This window comes from Talpa europaea (assembly GCF_964194135.1).
Source record: "Talpa europaea genome assembly, chromosome: 2".
NCBI classification, from domain to species: domain Eukaryota; kingdom Metazoa; phylum Chordata; class Mammalia; order Eulipotyphla; family Talpidae; genus Talpa; species Talpa europaea.
This window is the reverse complement of record NC_140068.1, coordinates 44844378-44859767: the sequence shown is the minus strand read 5'-3', so window position 1 is coordinate 44859767 and position 15390 is coordinate 44844378. Positions and strand designations below refer to the sequence as shown.

Genomic DNA, 15390 nt, shown 5'->3' with positions numbered 1-15390 from the left:
GAAAGTGTGGTAATTTTATTTTGTAGGTTTCATGATAATTCATTGAGACTTTGAGTTATAAAGTTGGAAGGAACCAAGGAGGTCATTGAAGATAGTCTAGTCTGACCCTCTTCAGGGAAGGAGAATGCCTTGGGGTCAGGAGCAAGGCATCTGAAACCCCAGTATGTCCTCACGCTATGGCTCTGTCACTAGCTGTGTGACCTCAGGCAACTTACTTACCACCTCCAGGCCTCAGCTTCCTCATTGTAAAAGAGTGCACTAAGCCATAAAATGTCTTTCTCAAGCGCTTGGCAATCAGTGCATGTTAGTGGTTATTTTTTCTCTCCCATTTCATAAACCGCTAGACCAATGGTTTAGACATTTTTGGGTTTTATTTGCTTGTTTTTAGCTTGGTAAAGCTTAGGTGGCGGATAAGTGGGTGTGACTGGTTGAAAGGAAGGTGGCTGGCTAATACCCCTGTCCTCAGTCTCTACTATTTCCAACTCAGCCCTTGAAGAGGGTTCTAAGATTCCTTCAATTAAAACTTAAGGGGTAGGAAAGCAACTCTGCTCTAAACAAGTTTTGTTTCTTTTCTAATTAAAAAAAAAAAAACTAGATTGAAAAGTTAGAGAGATAAAGTAACTTCCTCTGCAATTCACAGAGATAATTAGCGTAAGAGTCAGGACCAAAACCAGGTAATACCAAAGAGAACACTTTGTCTCTCAATAGAAAATGTTGCTGCTACATGCAAAGATTTATTAGGGGGTAATTGTAAACAAGAAATGCAACAGAGAGGGGAGACTCTGTTCAAGAAATGAGTACTTGATAGGTAAATTGCAGTATGTCCATCTGATGGATTTTTGCAGACATTACGAAAACTTACAAAATCTTTAGTGACTTTACAAATGTTAAATATAAGCTTAAGATTTTTTTAAAAGTTAAGATACCAACTCTAAGAATAAAATAATTTTTAAAATATGCATATAAAAAGCCTGAAAGTATTATGAGTAGTACGATTATGAGTGATTTTTCATTCTTGTATTTATCAAATTTTCTCTACTGAACACACATATCTAATCAGAGAAAATTCTGTGGGGGAAGGATGAAGGGAACAAAATATCCAAAGGGGTAAATCATAGAGAAATATCTTTCATAATTTAACCTTGTGATATAATGTAAAAAATATTATAAAAAAAATAACTTATTTTTTTTGGAAATCATTTACATATTTAAAGTGTGGGAGGCTTTAAACATTTAAATTTGTTCTAAGTTATTTTAGGTTCTGAGATGTCCAACTTTAGCTTCAAGTACTGTGCATACATATTTGCTACGTAATAAACTTGCTAGCCCCCCTCCTGTAGACTTTCTTAGCTATAGAATTGTCTCATCCCTCATATACAAGCAAAACACCCGTTAAAAGAGTTTACAGTTTATTTAGATTGTTTTAAAAGTTTCATTAAAAAGAAAATAAATGTTGCATATGTTGTCTTTTCATAGTTTGGTAACAGATTGGTATGTTTGCTTTTTAAAATTGGGTCAGTGACTTTATCTTTTCGCTTTATTCTTGCAGCCCTGCCAAACCCAAACATGTGGAACTAAATCTGAAAACCCCTAAGAATCCTGACAGTTCGGGAAATGAGCATAATCCATTTACCCAGCCAGTTCATAAAGGAAACACTGCCACTAAAATCTCCTTATTTGAAAACAAGAGGGCAAACAATAGCCCTAGGCACACTGAGATTCGCGGGGCCAGGAACACGCCTGCCTCTAATAAGACCTTTGTAGGGAGAGCAAAACTGAACTTAGCCAAAAAGGCCAGGGAAATGGAGCAACCTGAAAAGAAAATAATGCCAAATAGCCACCAGAACGGTGTGCTGGGGAAGGAAACTGCCACAGAAGCCAAAGTTACTCTCCCTGAAGAGAGTTCCAGTGTGAAAGGGACAGAAGGTGAGCCTTCCCAGGGTGAAGTTCTTAGTTCTCAGCTTCACTCAGAAGATAAAGCAGCTGTCCCAACAGATGCTAGCGCCCTTTCTGAGTCAATGATTACTGCTCAGATTCCTGTCAAGGACCACAAGTTCTTAGGAGAGGCTGCTACAGCACAAGAACCTACTGTTCCTGATCCCCATAATTCAGCTCTAGCAGCCATACCAAAGCCACAGGATAAAATTTCTGACTCACAGTCCACAGCTGAGTCATCTAATGAGCCTTCTCTCTCACTGCCTGCACCCAGTTCTCTGGATATTCCCAGAGATGATTGTGCTCAAGTTCCCATGAGCAATTTACCGTGCGCTGATCTAAAAGTGTCAGAAAACCATAATGGATATATTTTGCCTGTGTCGCAGCAGGATGAGAAAATGGTCCCCATCAAACTTACAGGCAGAGGAGGAGATGGAGGAGAAGCAAGCCTTCTGCCGACAGAGCACAATCCGGAACCTGTGGGAAATGAGTGTCCCTCCAAGGTCCTCGTCCAGGTCAGGTCCTTTGTGCTCCCGGTGGAGAGCACCCAGGATGTCAGCTCGCATATCATCTCAGATAGCTCTGAAGTTAGAGAAGTGCAGTTGCCAATTTGTAACAATAATGAACTTGAAGTGGTTTCCGTTGCAAGTTGTGCGCCCCCGAAAGAGGAAGTGCTGGGTAATGCCAGCACACCACCCAAACACTTTCAGAGCAAAGAAGAACCTGTAGCAAAATCTGGTGCACAGGTCATGCCTCCGGACTCAGAGAAAATGCTGCCCAGCCAGGCTCAAAGTCAGGGCAGCAGAACACCCCTGATGGCTGAATCCAGTCCCACTGATGCCCCTGGCACCAGTGTTGTGAATGGCCAGGACAGCCCTGACAATCATTTGAACATTTCTGCTGGCAGTGATGTTCTTGATTCTTCTTCTGATATGGAAAAATTCACTGAAATCATCAAAAAGATGGACTCCACAGTCTGTGTGCCCCAGAAGAAAAAGAAGTCCAGATTGCCAAACTCTCCTGCCCCTCACTTTGCCATGCCTCCTATTCATGAGGACAATTTAGAAAAGGTGTTTGATCCCAATGTGTTTACCTTCGGCCTGGGGAGTAAGAAAGAAAGCCAGCCTGAAGTGTCACCGGCTTTACAACTGATGCAGAACCTTGACACAAAATCAAAACTGAGGCCCAAACGTACATCCACCGAGCAGAGTGTCCTCTTCAAGTCCTTGCACACTCACACTAATGGGAAGGATGAGCCTCTGGTGACTCCAGAGATAAATGGCAAAGAGAACAGGGACGTCACCAGTGGTGGAGTTAAGAGGTCAAGACTAGAAAAAAGCGCGCTGTTTTCAAGCATCCTATCTTCTTTACCACAAGACAAAATCTTTTCTCCCTCTGTGACCTCAGTCAACACAATGACCACATCTTTCAGCACTTCTCAGAACACTTCTCTTTCTCGCTTTTCCACGTCACAGCCGGTGGCTGAGGGTGCCCCACCCTGCGGTTCAGACAAAGAACAGCCACATCTTCTACCCAACAACTCCTTGAAGGTCTTCAATTTTGATTCTTCAAGTACCTCTCATTCGGGTCTAAAAAGTCCAAGCTTCATGGAAACCAAAAAAGATCTGGACTCACAAAGCAATCTACACTTGTCAGAAAACAAGGCTAATCAAATTGAGAATGTCTTGAAGTCCAACTTGCCGAACTATGGAAGCAGTGAAACAGACTACGTGGGTCTCTTCAAATCCAACCGGTTTGACCCAAGCATGTCTTTCTCTGGAATGTCATTATCAGATACCACAGTAAGTAGCACTGTAGCATCACTATTGGGGGCATTTAGAAAGTGAGAGGACACAGGGACGGTGAACAGTATGTGTTATTTTTGTAGAAATGGCTATGCTCAAGTGTGGCAGTTTCTGTTTTTCACGTATTTACAAATGTATGTGAAAGGTTTGTAGCGGTGCAGAGAGGAACCTGTTGCAAAATCTGGTGCATCGGTCATGCCGCTGGAGTCAGAGAAAATGCTGCCCATCCAGACTCAAAGTCAGGGCAACAGAACACCCTTGCTGGCTGAATCCAGCCCCACTGATGTCTGTGGCAACAATGTTGTGACATGGATGGCCCAGGACATCCTAGGAAAGTGGTATTAAGATTCAGTTCTCAAGACATTCATAGCCTAGCAGGGAAAGTATGCTAGAAATAGTTTAAGGTATTTGTGAATTTATGTGTTGTCTTATAAAAGGTGTAGCTAAGGTATCTTAAAAGTTCAGAGACAAGAAGATTTTTTTACCAGGTTCTGTGTAAAAATATTCAACACTATACTTTGAATTTTGGAGATTTGTAAAGAAAATTCCTTTATTTGGAAAAGCCTGCCCAGGAATCTTATTCCTACTCTTCTCTTCTGCTGTGAGATCCCCTTCCCATCAGTAATAAAAAATGTCTATCCTTTGCAGTTAAGACAGTACTTTTTCTCTTCATTTGGAATTAGTTTTCATAAGGGATATGTTTTTTTCTGCAAAATTGCTGGGGAATTTTGGTGAGCAATGAGTCTTTCCTTTGATATTGTAGAGAGAGCAGAAAAATAGGATTTTGAGCAATAACTGATTTTTTTCATCTTTTTATCTGACTGCCAGAAGTTGTCTTCTCTACTCAGTTTTTAAGATGAATTTATCAAGTTATCAAGCTTAATACCCAAGTTGAAGGACAAAGAAAGAGGAAGGCAGAGTTTAAGGTTTAGAGGTTGGCTTTGCTAGTCCAAAACCAGGAACGGGCCGCTGAAGCCTGCTGCCCGCCCTGTGAGCCAGTCTGTGTGGCAAGTGTAGACCATCACCCAACGCAGCTTATGGGGCAGAGAGTCCCGGTGCCCTTCCTCATTAGTACCATCACTGCAGCATGTCTGCCTGTCTGTTGGTTTTTCTTACAAACCTATCATGCAACATAATTTGGAAAGCTCTTTCAAAATATACAGTTGGGTTTGTGGTAAAGGCTCACATCCCTCTTTTTAAAAGTTGTTAAACATTTTGTTTCCAGATCTTTCCATGTTTAAAAATTACTGAGGTTCCCAAAGAACTTTTGTTCATATGGGTTATGCCTATTGAACTTTATTGTATTAGGAATTAACACTGAGAAAAATTTAAAACCTGTTAACCCACATGGGCATGGTCCATTATTAGCCACAAGTGCAATATGATCACATGGCAGTGGAATTTTCCACTGTCCACTTATGAGAGAAAAAGAGTAGAAAAAGTTAAATTCTTACTATGAAAATTATTTTGACCTCATGGACTCCTGGAAAGGATCTTGAGGCTCCTTCAGGGGTCCTAGGACCACACTTGACAACTGTAACTGTAAACAAAAACTAAATCTGCTTGTAGCACTCAGAAATCATAAGGTTTTTACGAGTTTTTCTCTCAAGCACAAAATTTCTTTTGGTCCATTTCCCATTCATTATATCCTTATTCTCATTTTTAATCATTCTTAGATTGCTTTTCTTATTTGACAATAGTCTGATGGTTTGACAACAGAGTATATAGTTTCCCTATGAAATCCCTTGAAAATCAAGCCAAATGGAGAAATAAGGACTTAATACTTTCTCTAGACATTTTTATTACTAATTTTTTTTTTGCTTTTGTTTAGGTACTGGATTTTGTTGAATATATAACTATTCTAACATTAATGGTTTACCTGAATTTTGTTTTAAATGTCAGGGTATTTCTTCAGCTTCTCTACTTCAAATACATACATACAGATAAATAGATATATACCATTTTGATTTCTAATAATGTTCTTCTGAGGCCTTTCGATGCTCTTGGGCACATGCCATGTGGGTGTAATACAAGAATGAGCAGATCAAAGGCAGTCCTTAGAATAGACATCCTCGCATTGAAAGTAGTCCATGTTTTATAATATTTTTACATATATAATTACTATTTTTATTATCGTATGCATTTCTGGTTTTACTGGTTTTGTTAGATGGGTTTAAAAATGATTGGTTTTGGAGCCATATAAAATGTATTATGTCCATCAAAAAGGGAGGACTAAAATATAGCATGTAAATATATGCGTGAAATATGCCATAATGTTTTTTATGTAGACTTGTACTTATTATATGATGACAGATGTTACTATGAACAAGTAATATTTATAAATTCAGATAAAGTGTATATATGAACACACACAATTGATTCAGCTAATTCTAGGTAGATGGCTAATACATTATAATTTCTCTTTATTTGAGATTATGCTGAGATAATTTGAATATAATCTCAGCTGAGTCCTTATTCTCTGAACTAATGTAAAAGAGGACTGACTCTGGGGCCCTGAATTTTCTACACTGGTAGAAATATCCTAGGCATTTAAAAGAGGAGAAATTGAAATGACAGATTCAAAGGGATTTAAAAGTTTTAACAGTATAGACTCAGAGTTTTAATACAACTTTGGCTTAGATTAGGGTGATATGTTTCAAAACTGATAAATTCTGAGGCAAATATGATCTTATTTAAAGGATTATGGGAGGAGAAGAGAGGATTTTTATGCAAAGTTTAATTTGATGTGTTTTTGTTCATCTGATTACAGACACTTAGAGGAAGTGTCCTAAATAAAGTCAATCCCCGACCTGGAAAGGTAAGATTTTTTATTTCTAACCCAGATTTTATTTAGATCTGATAAAGTACAATACATGCTACCATTCTCATTTTCCTGTAGGTGGTGGTATATGGAGAACCAGATGTCTCTGAGAAGTGTATTGAAGTTTTTGGGGACATACAGGATTGCAGCTCTTGGAGCCTCTCTCCTGTGATACTCATAAAAGTTGTACGAGGATGGTAAGAATGGAGCTCCTGACTAGATAGGGTTTTGTTTTACATTTTTAATTACCTTTCTGTCTTTAGTACTTATTTTAAATTATACCTTTAGCAGTATAAAGGGCAGAAAATGGTAGTCTAGAACATGCTAGAAACATGTTTTTTTAATCATGTTTCTGATTATAGGGGGTGATACAGATTTATGCTAGAAAAATCAGAAGGGCAACAGCACACGTTTCTTCTTCCCATGTATTTCTCTACTTGTGGGCTGAGGCCAGTGAACAGAGTGTATAATATTTTTGGTTTGTGACTTTTCAGTGAGGTTAATGAGAATTACACTAGTCATGTTGTTAGAATTTTAGAAATTCTGTATGTGAAGACATTTTCGCTAACCTTTTTATGACAATTAAATGAAAGACTAACCTAAAATCGAATTTACTTTCTAACTTTTCAATAACGGATAGTTAAGATTAACTTAAGATTAACTGGTGAAAAGATCTCACCAGCTTAATTGCTTTTACGAAAATACACAAGAAGTTGAATGAAGAAAAAAAGCACTTTAAAAAAAATCACTTTTTTGACATACTAATCTTTGGTGCCTATTTATAAAGGTGTTTGAAATAAAAGGCTCTAGACATTTGTGGTTTAAAAAATTAGTAAAGACCAAATTAAAACTTTGGTCTCCATTTAATTAAACATATAGTATCATTCTCATTAGGTTTTTAGATATTTTAATACATTTTCTATGTATTAATACATTTTTAATACATTTCTATACATAGAAAATATATTAAATTTAGATGTTGGGAAGAGTATTTTAAAAATGCTTCCATTAACATGCATAGAGTTCCTTGTGTCTATATCCATTGGAAAACCTTTAAAATACAAGTTAAAATCCCTTAGGAGAAATTTTTCTATGCATATAAGGAGGAAAAAAAAAACATGACAGTAAAAGTCCCTTTGTCTGATGTATCACTATTCACATTAGTTGGCAATTCCGTAGAATTAGCAGCTCTAGGTAGCATTCATATTGATAACCAAAAGTTCTCTAAGATTATGATATTATTCTTGAATTATCAGAGGCTTAATTTTATTTGGCATAGTTTTAGGGAGAGTTTATACTATTTTAATTGCTAGAGAATTGACTAATATACTATATACATATATGGTAGTTATTTACCAAAATATTTGTGTCATCAAAACCTCTCTGTCCAACACTGGCTGATAGTTTTGCTGTGTTTTATTGATAGTTGGATTTTGTATGAGAAACCAAACTTTGAAGGGCACTCCATCCCCTTGGAAGAAGGAGAATTGGAACTCTCTGGCCTCTGGGGTATAGAAGATATTTTGGAAAAAAGTGATGAAGCAGAGTCTGCCAAGTCTGTGGTGATTGGTTCAATCAGACACGTGGTTCAGGTAGGTTGTAGGAAAACTAATTTTATCCATTCATTCAGCAAATAATTACTTTATGCCAGAGATGAGTTTTACTTTGAAAGAAAGGTTGTTTTTGGAAATAAATGATGGAGAAAAATAGATGATTGCTGCTTATGGATATATTTTTTGCAACTGAAGTATTTGTACGCTTTAAATGAATTAGAAAAAATTTTATGTCTTTTTTTCCCCCAATAATTTCTGAAGGTAAATTTCTCATTCCTGGCCCCATTTCTATTACCAAATGTTTTTTATTTAGTAGCCTGGTTTTCCTAAGTTCTATCTGAACAGATTTTTTTTAACCTTGTTTTTTGTTGTGTACTTTCTATTACCTTGAGTGGCTTAAAGGAATTCTCTTTTGGAAAATAAATAATCCAGAAATAATTCAGTTGCTAGTTTGGCTGTGAGGTTTCACGTGGGTTTTTAAACAAAGATATTTGAGGACACTATGGATTGGGTAAAATTTCTTGGTTCCTTATTTGTTGATAAAGAAGAAATTGTATCACAATCTTTTTTTGTGAGTCACTTGGGATTTGATTATTATCTACCTTTTAAAAGGTAGTTAATGGAATCTTCCAAATGGAAAATTAAAGCCTCCTTGTGTAATATAGATGGGTGTTGTGGTGCAATAGGGAGAAAGAGAACATTCTCAAATGAAAATAAGTAACAGTTTTGGTGAGAGGAAAATGTCACCTGTTTCCCAGATCAACATTTCTGAGTAACTTAGGTGATTAGTAACATTCTGCATGATTTATCTTTTAATAATTTTAAGTATTTATAATGTAGTAAACCATATGTAAGATATGAGAAACCCAGTGAAATAAGCCAGAAGGAAAAAGAAAAATATGAGATGGTTTCACTTATAACAGGAATATAGGGGAACCAAATAAGATATCAGTGTAAAAAAATAATAACAGTACAAAACACAACAAAGCAGAAACAATTAAAAATCATACTGCAGGGGAGGAGGTGGGAGAGGGATCAGAGGAAGGGAGGGAGGGAGAGAGGGAGGAAAACAGGAGACTGTGGTGATGGTGCACGAGTGCCTTGGGGAAGGAAATGCTATGGGGACTACACCTGAGGGGGTGGGGGGAAGAAAATACTGTTTGACAAAAAAAAAAAAATAATAAAAAATTTAAAAAAGATATGAGAAACCCCGTTTAAGAGTATCATAGTGAAATAATATATCTGCAATTTTTATTTATTGGTGTAGCATTAGGAAGGGCCAGAGCAGGATCTCTGTGATCTGAGCAGACGGGGGTAAAGGAAAGTCTGGGAGCCCTCGGTGGCTTTTTCAGGTTTTTATTGGGATTTACCAAGTACACAGCAGGCCGGGGTGCTGGGGGGCCGGGAGGCTGGCAGGCCTCTCCCTCACCCAACCCAGAATCTTCACTTGTTACTGGGCTCTCTGGTGTTCTCTCATGGTCTCTGCTTCTCTGCTGCTTCTCTTCCTGTCTGTCGCTTGTTCTCTTGGCGCCCCCATGATGCCGCCCTTAAAAGCCCAGTCTCAGCACAGGTGTACCCACCTACGTATGCCCACACTCCACTGCAGGTGCCCACCATCAGGCATGCATTTAATCTAATGGCAGGAGGGCAAAAAACTTGATACTTTGTACTTACCCTACAATTGGTTAAATGATATTTGTAATAAAACAGTGTTTTAAAAACCTAAATCCCACCATCCTTGGAGGGTCCTCTCCCTCATTTTTCTGGATTCTTTGTTCTTTCTTGGGTTGATTGTAACTTTTTCTTTAACTGTAATCGTACTTCAGGTACAGTGTTGTTTCCTTTTTTTCACTTACTACTATGGTTCGCAATCTTTTTTTTTTTTTTCTCTCCACAACATTCTTTTCCTGAAAATCACACTGCCATTGCCATTGATTTGCAACTGAGGGAAGTAACGGGATCTGGTGGGGTGAGGATTTAGGAACATCCACGAAGGTGGGGTAAAGGAAATGACGTGTATTGGTGTAGAGGCCCCCTGTTTAGCCTGATAAGAGCAGACTTAATAAAGTTAGTGCTTTACTATGTGGTTAAGAGTTTAAGCGGGTATCATAGTCCACGATGTACCATGGTTTATTTTACTGTTCTTTTTCCATGCAACATAAGGTTGTTTCTAGTTTCTTAAGAATATTTAAATAAAAGAATAACATTTTTGTGTTTGATAATTTATAATTTTCTGATATTTTTTGTCCCTTGGGGTACATTTTTTGAATGATGTCATATTAAAGAGTCCTGCTAGCTCATGGACTATATGCGTTCATGGTTTCTTGAAGTGTGAACATAAGTTACAATATGTATTCAGAAGGGTCACCTCTAGGATCATTAGATTTGTTTCTTTTGGTAATTTTGAAAGGCTTCCATGAACTAACCCAAGTATTACCGTTTCTTTAGCACCTCAATTATCCTAACTCAGCAACATGAGAAAGATTCAGTAAATACTCAGTTAGCACTTAGCACTCAGCTGGCAGCAAGGCTGAGGCATGGGTGTTTGGGGCATGGAGGGTGACCAAAGAGCAGAAATTTGTTAATGATCATATATGTGTGCCTTTGCCTAGATCAAATCTTAGCAGTTTAGTCATAGTCAAGGAGATAATCACTGTAAGGCTCTGGGCCCAAAGCAGCAGGTGGGGAAGACTCCAGACCCAACCACTTTCTGGATTAGAGTCTTCCCTTGGATGATCATGTCTGAGTAAAGGAACCTAAGTTCCTCTGTCACCAAGGAATGCCACGTAATTTTTTTTAGTGAGGATGAGAGAAATTTTTTCAAAAATTCTAGCAAGATATATTTCTGGCAATCTTTGCTTGAATGTAATTGGGACGTATGACTAAAGCAGTGTTTTTGCCCCCAGAGATGCATATTACTAAGTCATGGGTGAAGTGGGTAAGAAACAAAACGACAGGTGCTCTGTGGACTATATTGAAGGCTTATTTTTATCGTTTGAAAAGGGAATAATGAGATTACTGTAGAGTGAAATATGTGCCACAGTTATAATATATATCTCTTCTTTTCTTAGGATTACAGAGTTAGTCAAATTGATTTATTTACTGAACCAGAAGGGTTGGGAATCCTGAATTCCTACTTTGATGACACTGAAGAGATGCAGGGTTTTGGTGTGATGCAGAAAACTCGTTCCATTAAAGTACATCAGGGCACGTAAGTATTTTGTTTCAGACACAATTTTAATGAGTTTTTTTGGGGGGGAGAGTGCAGTACTCAGAGGAGGACTTAAGATGTTCTGTCTGATTTGTTGTTAAACAATTATTGACCAAAAAAAAAGCACTTTCTATAAGGCACATAAAATTCTGATTCTTTTGTACCTTTGTGCTAAGATTCATCTTAGAAATAATAACAATTTATTGGAGGAAGTTCAGGGGAAAAGAAACTGCATTTTTAATGTAGGGATTTCCTGATCATAGAGGAACCCGATTTTTTAAACCTGAATAGCAGTTTATACCTTCATGGTAATTTAAGGCTGGTAAACATGTGCTGCTGCTATTTCACTTGGGCCGGAGGCCAACACACATGGAACTTCCGTTAACATTTTCACACAATGCTGTCCAAAGCCCTAGGATGTTGATTTCACAAATCACAGGAAAGGGCAAGAATATTTTGAAGGAAACGGGATAGCTCACATGGAGGAATCAGAATAAAAAGTACAGATTGCAGTTTTGAAGATCTCTCTCAAAGTAGAATGCAAAGGCCTGGGCATGTGAAAGACCTCCACTGAGAGGCAGATAAAAAACATTAAAGCTTTTTTCATTTAATTAAAAGTCCCCTTTAAAGATTTCATTTCTGTACATGTTTTCTAATTTTATAACCTGCTAGTTCAGTGGCTATAAATATATAAACTATAAATATATACATATACACACACACACACACACACACCTGTGTATGTATTTATATATATATTCATATATTCAGAGAATGTGCAAGTTTTTAATGGTACATGCATATGCCACAACATATGTAATATGTCAGATACTACAAGAAACAAATTATAAATAGGGACAGTGGTGCTACTTTTAGATCGGGTGGCCAGGCAGAGTCTCTGGTGACATTTAAGCAGATTGAGGAAGGAGGTATGGAGTCCGTCTCAGGGCTGTCTGCAGGAGGAGGGGCCCAGGCAGGAAGTGCCCCAGGCAGGAAGCACAGTTTGCTCCAGCTGGACCTGCTTGGGCAATAGCTAGGTCAAGATGCCTGGAGTAGAGTGAATTTGGGAGACAGGCCTCATGTCCTGTCAGGCTTTTTAGGCTTTGGAGGGACTTTAGATGACTCTAAGTGACATGGGAGGGTGTCAATGGGGTATTTTGATCTAATGTGTGTTTTAGAAACACTGTAGCTGCTACGAAGAAATAGATTGTAAAGAGGCAAGAGTGGAAGTAAATAAAACAGGAAGCCATTGCAATCATGTAGATATGATGGTTTCGTGGGTGGAAATGGTCAGATTCTGGATACATTTTGCCGCGGACCAGCACAGCAGTAGACGATGAGGCCACCTCAGGGTTGAGAGAAGCGTGCAGGGTGGTCAGGGCGTTGGTGAAAGAAATGACAAACAGACACACTTCAAGAGTGAAAATCTGAGTGTAATTTTCTTTGAGTTTGTGACCAATATATGTATGTTTTCCAAAGGCACAGGGACAATGAATATCAATGAAATCAGCTTGCTCATGGGCTCAGTCTATCACCATCAGGGAGGTGATCTACATAACAAGCAATGACTTTTATAGAAGAAAGAAGGAAGTTTAGAAAGACAAATAAGGGATTAAAGTTTGTAGTTCTAGAAAGACAGGATAAGATTTTTAGCATTTTTGTAGTGGTTCTTGGTGGTCGTTATCTTTTGATAAGCTTCTGCCTTTTCAGGGAACTTCTGCTGAACTTCCTCTGCTTCTGGGTGTTATGCTTTCTCCCCCTGCGCTGGTTGCCCAGCCGGACCTAGGGACCTAGGGACCATGGCGAAAGCCATTCCTAAAGATCACTGCGGGGGGAGGTGCAGCAGGTATGTAGGGTTTTGCTGTTCTCCCCCTGCTTGCTGGTTGCCCAGCCGGACCTAGGGATGGTTAACCCTAAAGGTCACTGCAGGGGGAGGTGCAGCACATTTTGAAGGAAGAACTGACCTTTCCTGACAGAATGTGCACTGACTATGAGGGACTGAGAAATGCCAGGGTTGGGGACCCCAGTGTTTATTGGGATGGAGAAAACTTGGAGGAGAAGTTGAGGAGGGAATGTGAAATTCTAGAGCTGTTTCAGAGAGGTTAAGTTGGAGTTGCCAACTGCATGTCCAAGTAAGACGTCAGGAAGATGACTGGATATATGACACTAGAGTTCATAGGGGGAGGCCGGAGGTAGAACTTTCAGAGTCATCAGCATGGAGAAGGTGGTTAAAGCACACATTGTATGAGAGGACCATTAACAAAAGAAAATGTCCTCTCCTGCTGCCGCTAAGATTTTCACATTTAAGAGATCTATACATCTTTGTTTCCTAAAGTACTAATGTTGAGAAATACCACTTTTTTAAAGAAAAGAATGAAATAGTCATCTGCCATAATACTTTAATCTCAATGTGTGGAAGGTTTTATGACTCAGACTTAGGCTATTTTGAAGTATAATGAGCTACATTTTAATGTTTCTGACCCTTATAGTAAATCTGACTTTGTCTCATAGGTGGTAGTTACTAAATTGTCACAGCTTACAGTTTATGATGGGCTTGCACAGCAATGAAGTCTTTTTTTCTGGCTGATCATTTCTGTTATTGTTAGGCTAATAGAAAGCTGTCTGGGATGCCAATTCAAAGTTTGAGCTCTCTGAACTTGTTTGGTCAGTTTTGGGGCAGGATATTAGTACTTTTACTGGTCTTCAAAGAGAGTCTGAATGCTTTGGGAGAACTCAACTGATAAAAGTACTAGAGCTCATTTTGTTTCTGTTGGTTGACTAGTTCCCTGAACTGGTATAAGAGAAGTCTTTCTAAGTTTTTTGGATTCCATTAGGTTTATTCCAGGGCTTACTCACTCTGGATTAAGTTCTTTATACATACACAAAATAAGGGGTATTATCTGTCAAATTCATATTTGGGAAAATGAGTAATTTCTAACTAAAATTTTCTTTTAGATTCTGTTGAGTATCATTTATTTTTAGATCTTCATTTTAAGGAGTTGGCTAATGCCAGTACCCATCCTCTCAGGAGTAATGATCTACCTTCATCTTTTGTGTGTGTGTGTGTATTTCTAATAAATAAAACCAAGTAATTTTAGAACCTTGAAGTTAAAAAACATTTATTCCAGCACATTCAACGTTAGGATTTGTCGTTAGCAGAATAGATACTAGAATGCAGGTGTCCTGAAGTCAAGGGCCTCTTTTTTTTTTAATAGCCAAATAGTCCTTGACCAGTTTTATTATGAAATTTTGATAAATAGGGAAGAACAGATGTGTATTTGTGAATTATGAAGGCTGGTTGTAAAACAAAGCCCTTTGTGCCCACCACCCATCTTAGGGCCTCACCATTAACAACACGGCCACAGCACCCAGCACCTGGCCCCATTCCAGGATTTCACACATATAACCCTTCTCTGGAATTTTGTGTTTTCTCACTCCTTTATTTTCGGTTCCACCCTATAATGTCTTGTCCTGCAGGATTTCAATTGTGCTTGCTTTTGAACTTTATAAAAATGTTGCTGAACTTCTCTGTGGCTTGTTCCTTTTTTCTTCGTTGTTTCTAAAAGTATCCATATTGATAGGTATATTTGTATTTTATTTTTTCATTGCTGTATAATATTTACTGTGTATATTTCCTTGTGGCATATATCATATCAAAACCCAACTTTTTATTATGAAAGTTTTCAGACACAAAGTGGAAGGTTTAAGTTCAGTTAGTTCACTTAGACTCTGCAATTAACATTTTGCCATTTTGCTTTCTTTTTCTCTTAACACTTAAAAAGTTGCAATATCATGACCTTTCATTCCTATCTACTCCAGCCTGTCTTTATAATGACATTCTCCACACAACTGTCATTATCACGCCAAATAAAATGAACAGTAAGTCTATGGTAATAGCTACTTTGTGGCCCATAACCAGATTTTCCCAGTTGTCTCAAGAGTGTCTTTTATGGACTTTTTTTCCTAATCAGGATCCAATCAAGGTTCATTTAAATATGTTTGCCTATTCTGGCTCTTTAAATCTCTCTTATCTCTAAAGTACCCCCATCTTTGCTTCCCACACCA

At 38.1% G+C, this 15390-nt stretch overlaps 1 protein-coding gene across 1 annotated transcript in view; it reads left to right on the top strand.

The window, feature by feature from the left end:
* Positions 1-15390, top strand: part of CRYBG1 (crystallin beta-gamma domain containing 1) — a gene marked incomplete at its 3' end in the record, with an annotated part of 45537 nt that overhangs the window by 3446 nt on the left and 26701 nt on the right. The window contains exons 2-6 of the mRNA XM_084227787.1: positions 1550-3737; positions 6511-6558; positions 6640-6758; positions 7988-8153; positions 11186-11325. Coding sequence (XP_084083913.1) covers positions 1550-3737; positions 6511-6558; positions 6640-6758; positions 7988-8153; positions 11186-11325 — 2661 coding nt within the window. The remainder of the gene's footprint in view (positions 1-1549; positions 3738-6510; positions 6559-6639; positions 6759-7987; positions 8154-11185; positions 11326-15390) is intronic.